Consider the following 12,022-nt stretch of genomic DNA (forward strand, 5'->3'; position numbering starts at 1 on the left):
AACTACAGATTCAGCCCATCCAGGGGGGAATTCATTGAATGGGGAAATATCACACCATTCATCCAGGCCTCCCATTGGGGCACCCCTGTGAGATATGCAGATTTGTAAGGTCTATAAATTGTATACCAGTGATCTGACGTGTGTGTGCATTGTGGCACATCTCGCCTTGGTGAAACGGTGCACCATAAGGATCCTTATTAAAACACCAAGACAAAAACTCCTTATCCCTTAATCATGTCTAGCTCTCAGTTTTTTAAGACCAGGAAAAGACATCACTAATTGCATGCAACCTAGTCCATAAGCTAAGAGTCACTATTTTACTTTTAGACACATTTACTCTGTTTTTTTTAAAAAATCATCTATATGATTCTGTGACTTCTGCCATTTTGTGACCATAGACACAAATAGATGGTGTGTCTATTATGAGGCTTTCCTATACTGATTTCCTGTATTGATTTCACACAGGGTTTCCTTTTCTGTTTTGACAGATGCTGGTGTATTCCTTAGGAATGACCCTCTATTGGTCAGCAGATTACCAGGTTCCTCCAAACCAGGCCAGTAACACAAAAATTTTTGTTTTCATTTATTCTGGTAGGTTTAAAAAATGAGAGGCATAGTCTTAAGTATCACTAAGAGAGGCTTTGTGTTTTGGACCACTAGAAAAGAATTTAAGAGCTTGTGTGAAGGTCAATCTTCACCAAAAATATCAGTTCCCACAAATCAGGGAATTTAGTTGGAGCTCATCTTTTCTTTCCTTTCCTTTTTTTTCTCCCCTATGTTTCTTCAAAAACCAGCAAAGTGGTTGAATCTTATCCTTGGAGGAATTTAAAAGATGTGTAGTTGTGGCACTTAGGGACATGACTCAGTGGTGGACTTGCCAGTGCTACGTTTATGATTGCGCTCGATATTAAAGGTCTTTTTCAATTATTCCATGATTCTATTATTCAAAGATAGACAGGACTAAAACAAAAACATCACGTTGGCATGATTGTGATGCTGTGCATATTTGTGTGCTTTTTCAAAAATAGAATGGAAGAATAAAGCTAAATGACTCCCCTTATTTCTGAACAAATTCTATCAGTATCTCTGCAAGCTGAAATTAAAAGTTTCTTCCTTACCCAGAATCCTTCCAAAGACTTGCAACATACATTTTGCTTCATTTCTATATTGATGCTTTTGGTTGCTTGTTCTCAATTTGGAGAGCACAGATTTCTAGTAGATTTAACCTCCCCTTCACATTCTTCTAAAAGAAAAAGCTTTATAAGCTAAATGGCCTTAAAATATAAGTATCTGGTCTCTATGACAACAGTTGTGGCTGGTAAAACTCCTCACCTTTTTGAAGCTAATGCTACCACATACCTTACTTCCATGAATCTTAGATTCACAGTCTAATTAACAAAGCTCTGGAGCAACCTGAACTGTCTGTCACCAAGAAGCCCCTATTGGGGCAACAATCATTCTTGGAGGTGCCAATTCCCTCCAAGGCTATCCTGCATCCCATTTATATCCCGCTAATGTGATGCTGCTTGTCTGGAATTCTCCCAAAGTCTAAAGGAATTCAGTGCATGTTTCTCACCCAGGCTTACAGAAATTCCTGATCCCAGTTTACACAGGATTTCAGTCCCCTGGGAGATGTCATTTAACAGTACCTCTATTTTGACTCAGTCCCTTCAGCTGAGTGACCAACTACATACACTCTTGCTGACACTGTGTGAAGATCTGCCACATAGAAGACTTTCTCCTGAATCCATTCTGGAAGCATGCGAAGCACATCAGAAGGAATCTGCTTCCTTACCAGCAAAATTCTACATAAAGAGAATGGTTCAGTTTGCAGTGGGAAGTGTCAGTGAGGTAAGTACTACTCTCACACTCCAGTCATCTCCTTTTCTGTTGTGAGAGAGGTGCCCAGCAACATGGGAGACAGGTGAGTGACTGCCAGAATTAATGTTTGTATGGATTAAGGAAGTGAGATTTGGTTCTAAACTTCTAGGCAGGAAATTGTGTGGGCATGTGTACAAGCAAATAAAGCAATGAAGCCATCTCACACACCACTTCTACACTCCTGGGAAGTGATTTGAAGTGATTTTGTACTTACAGTATCTTAATTTCTTTAGTTAGTACTGAAGCAATGATAACCTTTACAGAGACCTCATATTGGCCAAAGTAAAGGACTCTACACAACTGTAAAAATTTCTCCATTGCCATTCTGGTTTCAGGCTTTCTTGATGAAATTCAAAGAAATCTCATTTACATCATGTTAGGAAGTTAGGTCATTGTGCTTGTGTGGAACTGAATATTTGCTGTGCAATCAAACTTGATCACATGAGATCTTTAAAAATCAGCAGATAAATTTTTTCAAAATTGGAAATATCAGAAACCATTTTTGTTGACAAGCTGAATGACAATGGAAAAAAACACACCAGAAATTTTTTGTTTTCAGTCAGTATTCAATATGATTCTGAGAATAATTTTTCCCTTCCACTCTTTACTACTCTCTTTGCTACTGCAACAGAGGGTGTCCCCTCTTAAACTTAGCTAGCATGAGAGCATGGAACCAACATATGAGAGCATGGAACCAACATACTCAGTCCCACTTTGTGTCACTCTGAGAAAATGAAGTTGCTTATCCAAAGCAGATCAGCAGCCTCTGACAGCCAGAGGGCAAGGATCGCATCACTGTGAGAGTCTGAAGTTCACATATCATATGACAGTGACTTTGAATATTGCTGCCTTCCAGACAGAGCAGGTGGTCACTGAAGACAGCACAGCCTCCCAGCTCAACAGAAGTCACGTGATAAGGAAAAGACTGCATGAAAAAATATCGGACACCTCAACACTGGCATCCCAGATGAATTTCCACCAAGGTAAAGAAAGATTTATAACCTGAACTCTCTAATAAGGATACAGACAGCCTTTTCTGTGTCTTTCCCAAAGTAGATGGATTGTTTAATTTCATGCTGTAGTGATTACATGTAGTGTTAGATAGGATAGTTACCGCTGTACATATAAATTACTTCATAAAGGAAAGACTCTGAGGCAAGTCAGTGAAGTTTCTTTTCCTTATTTCCACAAAGGACAGTAGACTCAGGGCTGTGAAGCAACGATAACAAATCAGCTTGCACAGATTTGACTCTTAAAGCACTTTGCATAAAACCTGTGCATATAAAGCTCCTCTACTTTCAAAACTGCTTTTGTACTTTGCATACTCCAGTGTATTTTTGAAGGTGAGGTTCTGTGATATTATCTTCCTGCCATTAAGGAATATATATGCAACTTTCTTAGTTGATTATTCAAGCAAAGATTTGTGGTTTCTTTTTTTCATTTTAGTTTAATTTTCTATTCAAAAGATGTTTTATAAATTCATACATGAATTGCTGGAGTGATTTCAAGACAAGGCCAAATCCTGCTCACTATATATATAAAACAGTATATACCAATTTTTTATTTAATTTGACTAAGATCAAGATTTATTATCTTTCAGAGTAATTCTATAACTCTATAAGTAATTCTGTCTTTTTTCTAGTGTCCACACTGTACTGTTCACTTTGACAGAGATCTCTGATTTTGGAGCAAGGGAAAGCTGGCCCAAGCTACACAGGATTTTTTTTAATATACTCAGCATTAGGCATATGAACAATACAATTCCTATTCAGTAAATCACACATATGCTCCGTGAAATCAGCCAGAATCAAACAGACTTAAATATATCTGGAACATTTTATTAGGTATTATTGCTTCTAAGAAAAGGGGATTCTTTTGGAAACATACAGAAAAACTACTCCCCAAGGCATATTGGTTCACTCACTCAAGAACTGAGCTTGTAGATTCACACTTGCAAAAGTAGATAGAAATTCTTCTGCTGCCAAAATGGCCCTATTTTCAACCCTGTATTAGCCACAAATTCCTGCCAGTTTCCTTACACTAGTTCTAGGGATAATGTATCTGGTGAGATCTCTGTGTTTGTCCATGACTCAGGTCACTTGACTTTCACTTGCCAAAGGACTTCAATGAATTAGAGTGTCAATTATATTGAAAATGTGTGAGCTGCACTTTGCAAGACAGCATTCCTTAGGATGACCCATTTAATGGAATTTCTGCATTTGACTCTGGTAGTGGATTCTGTTTGGACATTGTCCAACCAGCACACAGAAAGAAGAAGTTATAGCTCAAGGTTTTGGACCTCAGAGTACAAGGAATAAGAACTTTGCAGGTTATCTGCACTTTGCAACCTTTCAATTAAATATATAGAACAGAATTAATGTATTAGATTTGTTTTATATGGAATAGTTGAGAAGTATGAAAGCAAATTTTGGTCAGAATAAGATTATGAAAGTAATAGAATTAAGTTTCCAAGCTTTCCTCAGTCTTTAAGGAATTGGAGTCAGGGTTAGAATACAGAAGGATGAGGACTATATAAAAATTAGCCCATCCAAATGTTATTTACATTAACATGCAAATACAATGACTTATAATAAAAGTATATGATTCACCACATTTCCTTCCTGTTTCCAGACAAAGGGCCCAGATTAATGAACTATAGTCAATCAACAGAAGATTACAGACAACTCTCTGTGGATTATAGTGACTCTAATAGTATTTCTGAAAGTACATCTTTGATACTGTCTAACCGAGGACACAGGAGAGGTAAGATTCTTAAAAAAGATTATGTTTGTGAATTATGTATTCATCTCTTTTGTCCCCTGAAGTGTGGGACTGACCACATACTAGGTGATAGTTATTCCTATGCAACTTGTGGTTATGTGACTTGGGAGGTATATTTGTGCTAAATTGTAGAGCAGAAAGATACTTTTATATTAGATTCTTTTTCACTTGTGTCTGACAGTAAAGCTATATTCCCTGGTTACCATGTAACCCCATCAGCTCCTTCTTGCTTCATGCCCCCTTTGCCAGGTAAAGCTGCTCAGCAGGTCACAAAGTTTGACATTATGTTTTTAGCACATGGGGTCTTGACACAGAAAAGGTGGAGCTACCCCTTAAATGCAATGTGGTGGGCAATGTCAAGATGCCAACTCCAAAATCAGTTGAATCTATAAATAAGAGTGAATGTTCTATGAGGACATAACTCAGAGAGAAATTAGGCACATCCTGGGAAAAAACCCATCATGTCTTAGCCTCTAAGCCCTAAGCCCTCAGCCCAAGGATGAGGAAAGGGAGGTTACTCCTGTTAATGCTCTCCTCCTGCAAGGTGCTTTTCTGAAGCTCCAGAATTGCAATCAATACCAGCAGCAATAAAACCCTGAGACGGCACCTGCTCCATGAGTGACACACATGCATGAGTCACACACACAGTCACACACAGGGAAGGTAAAGTCAGAATAGAAATCTGTTTTGTAAGCAGTTTAAAAGACATTTTGGTCACAAACTTGACAAAGGCTCATTGCAGTGACTTTGTGCATATCTCAGTCTCCACTGAAACACTGGTAGCTGTGCATACTCAGGATTTTGTAAGACAGGATTCTAAAAATACATGAGTAAACAGAATGTGAGAGCTTGTTTGTCACACACATTCTTTCATGACATAATATATTTTAGAAAAAGAATTCTTCTATGAAAAGAAATATTACCATCTAGTAGAGCACTATTATCAAAGGAGATGAATATCTCTATCAAAACTGTACATTAGGAGCTCCTTTAACATATAGTAAATCTAGAGCATCAACTTCTTTGAAGAATACATGTTAATTTAATGTCAGGTGTGTGTTGGATTTGTGATCAAAGCATGGCAGTCTGGCCACTGAAAGTAGCCAAGTTGTCCCACTGCTATAACAGCTGATATAGAAAGACTAAGGGGAATTTTATGGTCTTGTCAAAATATATTTATGCAATTATATTAAGACCACAGTGCAAGCAGAGAATTATGTGAGGTTTTCTCATTAAAAAGCATGCTTCAGGATTGAATCTTAACTTTGGTAACTAGCTTATCTCAAATCTCACATTTTGTCACTACCATCTGCAGCTTGAAAAATCCCCACATGTTTATGCTTATTTTAGCAATGGGACTGCAGATTTTCTAAGTTTCAAAATTGCAGTTGGTTGGTTGGTACACTAGAATTCAGTGTCACGTTTTCATGTTGCAATTCAGAGTGAAGTCTCAGGGTGTAGTGCATGAATGTTTCATCAAAATTATTCTACTTCCATGATAAGCTTCCACACAGCTTATCTTACCACCTCTATCATCCTACTTATGTAATAGTTTGATATGCAATTCTTCAAATAAGATCAATGAAATGATCCAAGTGAACAAAAATTTAACCTTCTCACCCTTCCCTAAAGATTTCAAACATCTCTGCTGACACAGGAAACATTCACAGAACTACCACTTGAATAACCCTCTCTGGTTCTCCCCCTCAATTTCAACCTTCATCTATTTGGCCAAAGCACACCTGTCCATTTTGTAGCAACAGAGATGACTGAAGGTGAAAAACAATGCAATCCTTATTTGCTAAGGCCCCACAACCCCTCCATTACTCCTACCGTGGTTTTTATTTTGTTGTAAAAACATTCACAATATATTTAACATAGAAAGTAACCAGGGGAGTACACACAAACATTTTCATTTATTTGATTTTATATTCTACTCTGATTAAGCCAGAGAAGTTTCATGCCTTTTTCTGCCCATTTTATGCCTGAAAATAGAAGAACAAAAATTGGGCATAATTTCTGAAGAGAAAAAGCTGATTCACAAATTACCCCCATAGAGATGGAAATGACAGCCATTGTACCTACACAGCTGTTTTCCAAATTACATTCACATAAAGGGTTATGAAGAGGAAGTAACAATAACTAGGGAACTGGGAATACTGCTGGTGTAGAATTCACTAATCCTATTAAATAGCCATTTATCATGTCCAAGCAAGGACACAAGAGAGGAAGCTGCCAGTCTAAATTTCTTCCCTGTTGTAATTGTCCCAACTTGTGATGCTGAGTGCTGCTACTATTGCTTGAATATTGAAATTTCCTTTATTTATTGCAGGAAGAGTTCCAGAGACACACAGATCATGTGACACCACACTTAGTGGATCAAGAACAGAAAGCAGCTACAAGCTCTTCATAAACAGGTGAGCTCAATTCAGATTCTACAAGATGGAAGCTGTTTTATAAGCAAGTGAAGCCAGGAACTAGTGTGGCAATGACAGTATCAGAAAAGGCCTGAATTGCATTTGACACTGTTTTGCTTATAGATACTATTTATATAGAATAACTAATAAATACATATTATTCTATTATGTAGAATAAATAAATAATATTCACCTATACTTGGTTTGGTTCCAAGTGGAACAGTCCAAAAGCTCCAGTGAATGGAACTTGGGCCCTGCACAATCCATACCAAAGAAATTCAGGATTTCTACATTTACTCTGCACCACTGTGTCCTGCCAGATACCACAGGCCACCCAGAACAGCTGCCCCAGCTGTGTCTGCACCAGGCAGGGAAGCAGCACTAGCCCTCTGTGACTGAAACAGATGGGAAGCTGCTCCACAGAGACTGTGAAAGGATGGATTTGATGATCTTAGAGGTCTTTTCTAACCTTACTAATTATATAGTTTATGAAGGGAAAAATCTGTTGAAAATGTATGAATAGTCATCACTTTTCATGTCAAGGCATTCTGTCAGAGTCCTTATTTGTCAACATTCAGATTTTGGATGTGGTCTTGCCTTGCTGTCACATTAAAGTGCTGTCACACCTTAAGTGTTCTGGAGTGGTTATGTCAGACCATGTATGTAATGTATCATTTTCATTTGCATTTCCACTTCAGTGCTTATACTGATTTCTCTCACTTGTGTCAGTCATACCCAGCCCTGCACCACCACTGTACTGGAGAGTTGCAGGTAACCCAGGGTCACCAGCAGTTAAGACCTCTGCTCTGTCATGAGGATTAGCCTCATTTGAGCCATGGCATGGACTGCAGCCCTGTAGACATCGGCAAAGAAAACTGAGGATTGTACAGCTGATACTAACTCCTTTTCAAAAGCCAGGGAAACTCCACTGCTGCCAAACAAGAGTTTTCCAGACTGGGTGTTAGCACAGTGCAGCTCTAGTCATGGCTGCTTCCAAAGGAAGAAGAGATGTAAGTACTGTCAGCCTCTAGGCACCACAAATACCAGAATCCCACAGTTAAGCACCATGTAATCCCTACAGACATCCCATTTAAATTGGGTTCCTGACCCAGTTAAACAGGAGTTTCTTCTTTTAACACGAGTAATTCAGGCCCACAGGAAATGCTCAATTTAGATCAACTCCCAATTAAATGTGTCCCAAGTAAACAGTTTGAACTTCCTGACAAATCAGCCATGATAATCTGGGCAATATGAGATATCCCAGTACACCTGTAAAACTGCAACAAGAGATTGCAGGATAGTAGCTGCTTTTGTCAAGAAAGAAGTTTCTGTCTACTTGTCTAACTATACACATACACTTATATTTATACATGTGTTCAACAGCATCTATATATGCTCACATGGAAAACACCATTACTTTCTACATTAAAACCAAAGAGAGCTTTCTGATCTGAGATTTCACACACCTTTTTCTTAATTAAATTGAAAATTCCCTCAGTTCCCTAGGACGTTAATTTATCCTAATGAATTAGTATTCAAATAATTTAATTCCCATTCTTGGAAGATTCTGAATAATGAAACAACAAATGTTAAGGCTTTCTGAAGCTTTTTTCTTGAGAAAATAATAAATGAGGAATTTGCTTCATCCTGTAGAATTCCCAGAAGGGAATGAGGCTACAGTCTTTGCCTGTTGGTTTCACCAAAGTTAAACCAGCTGGACCTGGCTCACCAAATCAAGAAAAGAAACAAACCTGACTCTATTGAATCAAAGCAGAGTTAAGATTTACTTATAAAGGGCACCAGTAATATTACTCCTGTTAAATTATTTCTCTTTTTCTCTAAAGAAACATTAAAGAGCTTATAGCAGACATTGCCCTGGACTTCATAGTATTCCAGTAGTTACTGTACCTTAAGCTCTCTGTCCCCAGGTCGCTGTTGTGTTGACTGCATGTTTTACATTTTCCTCACTATGACATTTCCCTTGGAGGTCGGTGAGCGCTGTAGAAGAAATCCCAGCTGGAACTCAGAGGAACGGCCGACAGAACCTGCTGAGCTTGGGCTCCACCTTCTCTGTGTCCACAAAGGACTACTCAGCAGCTGCTGCATCACAGAAATGTTTCTTCCACAGGAAGGAAAAGGTGAATGATGAAAAAGATATAAGCTGATTTCAAAATGTAAATATCACTAAAGAGAAGCCTCTCATCTAATTTTTGTTTGACAGTGATGTGCATAATAACTACTGACTCATCTTATTAGATGAGTATTCTAAATTGACAGACTCCAAATTAGGCATAATCCAGTTGTGCTGTCAGAACTGAAGGCAGTGAAAGCAATTGTTCATAAGGACTATGCAAAAGCTCATAATTGAAACCTCTCTGACCTACATATGATTTCTGCCAGCATCAAACACCATATGGACTGTTTTCACCAACCACTTTCACAGCAGCTTCAGAATAGCAAAAAAATTTACAGAGACACTTTACCCAAATGTCTGCCAGCCAATGATGCTGAAAGGAGTTAATTTTTTTTACAGTGCATGTCTGGACAGAAAGCATGGGCTGGCAGTGAATGTGCCCAGACAGTAGTTCTCCTAATTGACTATTGCTACTTGCTAAGTTGTGGTAGGACTCTGTTAAATGGAAAGGATAATGTTTCTTTAAATGGTATGTTGTTTTGCAATCTTTTCCGGATTGCAAAAATTCAGAAATAACTGAATCACAGAAAACTCCACCATGATCCTTCATATGGAGTTTTCTGTTGTGGAACAAGAATGGACAGGTTTCAGGCTGATGAGCCCTTTCATCTCCTCCCAGTTCAGAACCTCAGTAGTGACCAGTGACAAAAATTTGGTCAAAAGCTTCAGTTAGATACTTTGAAAAATTATCTTTCCTCATATAAATTTTGTTTTAAATTTTCTTATTATGGTTTTTGTGGGGAATATAACAGCCTTTCACAGGAGTTCAGCAACTGTTACAACATAGTGTTAGTCCCTCTTTAATGACTGCATTGTCTGTTGGTAGGACCATAGTATTATTAAACTATTTTTTTTAAGTATCTAAATGAGTCCAGTTACTAAGTCATGGTGAACAGCTGGAAGGATTCACATCTTATTACTTGAACACATTTAATTATTTCTGTCTGCTTAAGAGATCTAAAAGCATAGATGTATCTGATGAAAACCCAATATATAAAATTAGTTGAGGTGGATACTCAGCAAGAAAAAAAGACCTTAAAACTGTTGAAGTTTTTTGAAATTAAAACAAAAGAATACAATGTCTACTAATAAGAACCATCAGTCAGCCCTTATTATGGGGAAGAAAGCAGCTCTGCATTCCAGTTTAGTTCATAGGGAAGCTGGGTTTATTCAATCACAGCAGTGTGTATGTGTGTGTTTACATGTCTGTGACTGTCCTCAGAGAATTTGGGAATCAAATGAGAAAAGGTCTCAGAATAAATTAAGTTTCTATAAGTGTCATGAAAATAGGTGCCTTGCAAAGGAAATGGATCTTGATTAAGTGACTTTACAGAAGAAAAGGTCTCAGCATGAGCTTACCTCTACTTAGACCCTGGAGAGTCCACACAGGAGAGACCCCAAACAGAGAGAAGCCATCAGTCAACATCTGCACCTTATTAGACACTGAAGTCAATTAGGTCCAGAATATAGAACAATAGAAATGGGTTTTATTGATACTTGTGTTCAAGATCTTAATTCCATTAAGAAGACTCACTAAATTTCTAAATTGCCTCCTTGCAGTTTTCAGGTCCAGAATTTGTTATTTTGTCTAGTGAGCCACCAGTGACCTTACAGCTGCCTGGATCAATTGTGGTAAGAATGAACATTAAGAATCTAGAACTAATCCAGTGACATTTTAGTCAGGGTTCTTTGTAAGTAGCACCTGAGCCTCAAGCCAGCATTTTCTCCATGTCCTCCTCTCAAAACTAGCTAGAGTTCCTGCAGAGGTATTGAGACTTGAAAGGATGTGCTTTAATTATTAGTGCTTTTTAGTTATTTCTGTTGGTGCAAAAAAAGCTTAATTTATCCTTCTCGGCTAAGAATGCTCACTTTAGCCCTAGAGCTATGAGACAAAGACTGTAGAGCAAATCTGCAATATGACATCTAGTTCCAATGTATGGAACTTCTCCAGCTTGCAAGCACATGCTTTACTTTTCATCAAGATAAGGTAGAAAGTTGACAGAGACAGCAGCAAAAATGAGAGCAAAGCAAATTTGGAATTAGCCCCAAATCTAGAATAACCCTGGTGACTGGAGAATTTGAGTATGCTCAGCTGTTTTTTTGTGATTCTTTGGGTTTTAAGAAAATTAGAAAGGTTTGTGACATTAGTTTATGAGAGGGAGACAGAGAATAGCATGGTGTGGTGCCCAATTCCATCAGGTTGCATAGAGACAGGCTACTTGTGAGCCTCAGTAATAAAATGCTGTGGAACTTGCACTGCTTGTACTTGGCACTCATTCTTCATTCTTTCTTGCATGTTCTTAGACTAAAAAAGGGAAATCCTATTTGTCCCAAAGGGATCTCAATGTGATTCTACTCAATGGGCAGTGCCTTGAGGTGCAATGTGACATCAAGACCAAGGCAAGAGATGTTTTCAACACTGTGGTGGCATATGCAAACTTGGTGGAACATTTCTACTTTGGCTTGGCTTACCTGAAAGGTAATGAGACAGTTAAGTACAGCTCTGTCCCTCAGTGCCTCTGTAGTTACTTTATCAATGAATTCCAGTAAGAATTCATCAAAGAATCATTCAAGAATTCATCAAAGAATCATTCATCAAGAATTCATTCAAAGATCCTTTAAGATCCTTAGGTAGAAGCAGATACAAAGCTTGTGCAGAAGTAAGGTATGTTGGATTGAACTGCACTGCACTCATGTAAAGCCTGTCTGCCCTAGGACTGTGCATCAGCACAGCCATAAACCATTTACA

At 38.2% G+C, this 12,022-nt stretch overlaps 1 protein-coding gene across 2 annotated transcripts in view; it reads left to right on the forward strand.

The window, feature by feature from the left end:
* Positions 1 to 1,745: 1,745 nt before the first annotated feature.
* Positions 1,746 to 12,022, forward strand: part of FRMPD2 (FERM and PDZ domain containing 2) — a 52,184-nt gene continuing 41,907 nt past the window's right edge. The window contains exons 1-7 of one of the 2 annotated variants that reach the window (XM_063163595.1): positions 1,746 to 1,851; positions 2,738 to 2,864; positions 4,513 to 4,644; positions 6,995 to 7,079; positions 9,067 to 9,217; positions 10,834 to 10,905; positions 11,578 to 11,752. In XM_063163595.1, coding sequence (XP_063019665.1) covers positions 1,819 to 1,851; positions 2,738 to 2,864; positions 4,513 to 4,644; positions 6,995 to 7,079; positions 9,067 to 9,217; positions 10,834 to 10,905; positions 11,578 to 11,752 — 775 coding nt within the window. In that variant the 5' untranslated portion in view covers positions 1,746 to 1,818. Of the gene's footprint in view, positions 1,852 to 2,737; positions 2,865 to 4,512; positions 4,645 to 6,994; positions 7,080 to 9,066; positions 9,218 to 10,833; positions 10,906 to 11,577; positions 11,753 to 12,022 lie in introns of those variants that run through there. The other variant, XM_063163596.1, reaches the window with a different exon arrangement.

Source organism: Melospiza melodia, chromosome 9 (assembly GCF_035770615.1).
Source record: "Melospiza melodia melodia isolate bMelMel2 chromosome 9, bMelMel2.pri, whole genome shotgun sequence".
Lineage (NCBI taxonomy): Eukaryota > Metazoa > Chordata > Aves > Passeriformes > Passerellidae > Melospiza > Melospiza melodia.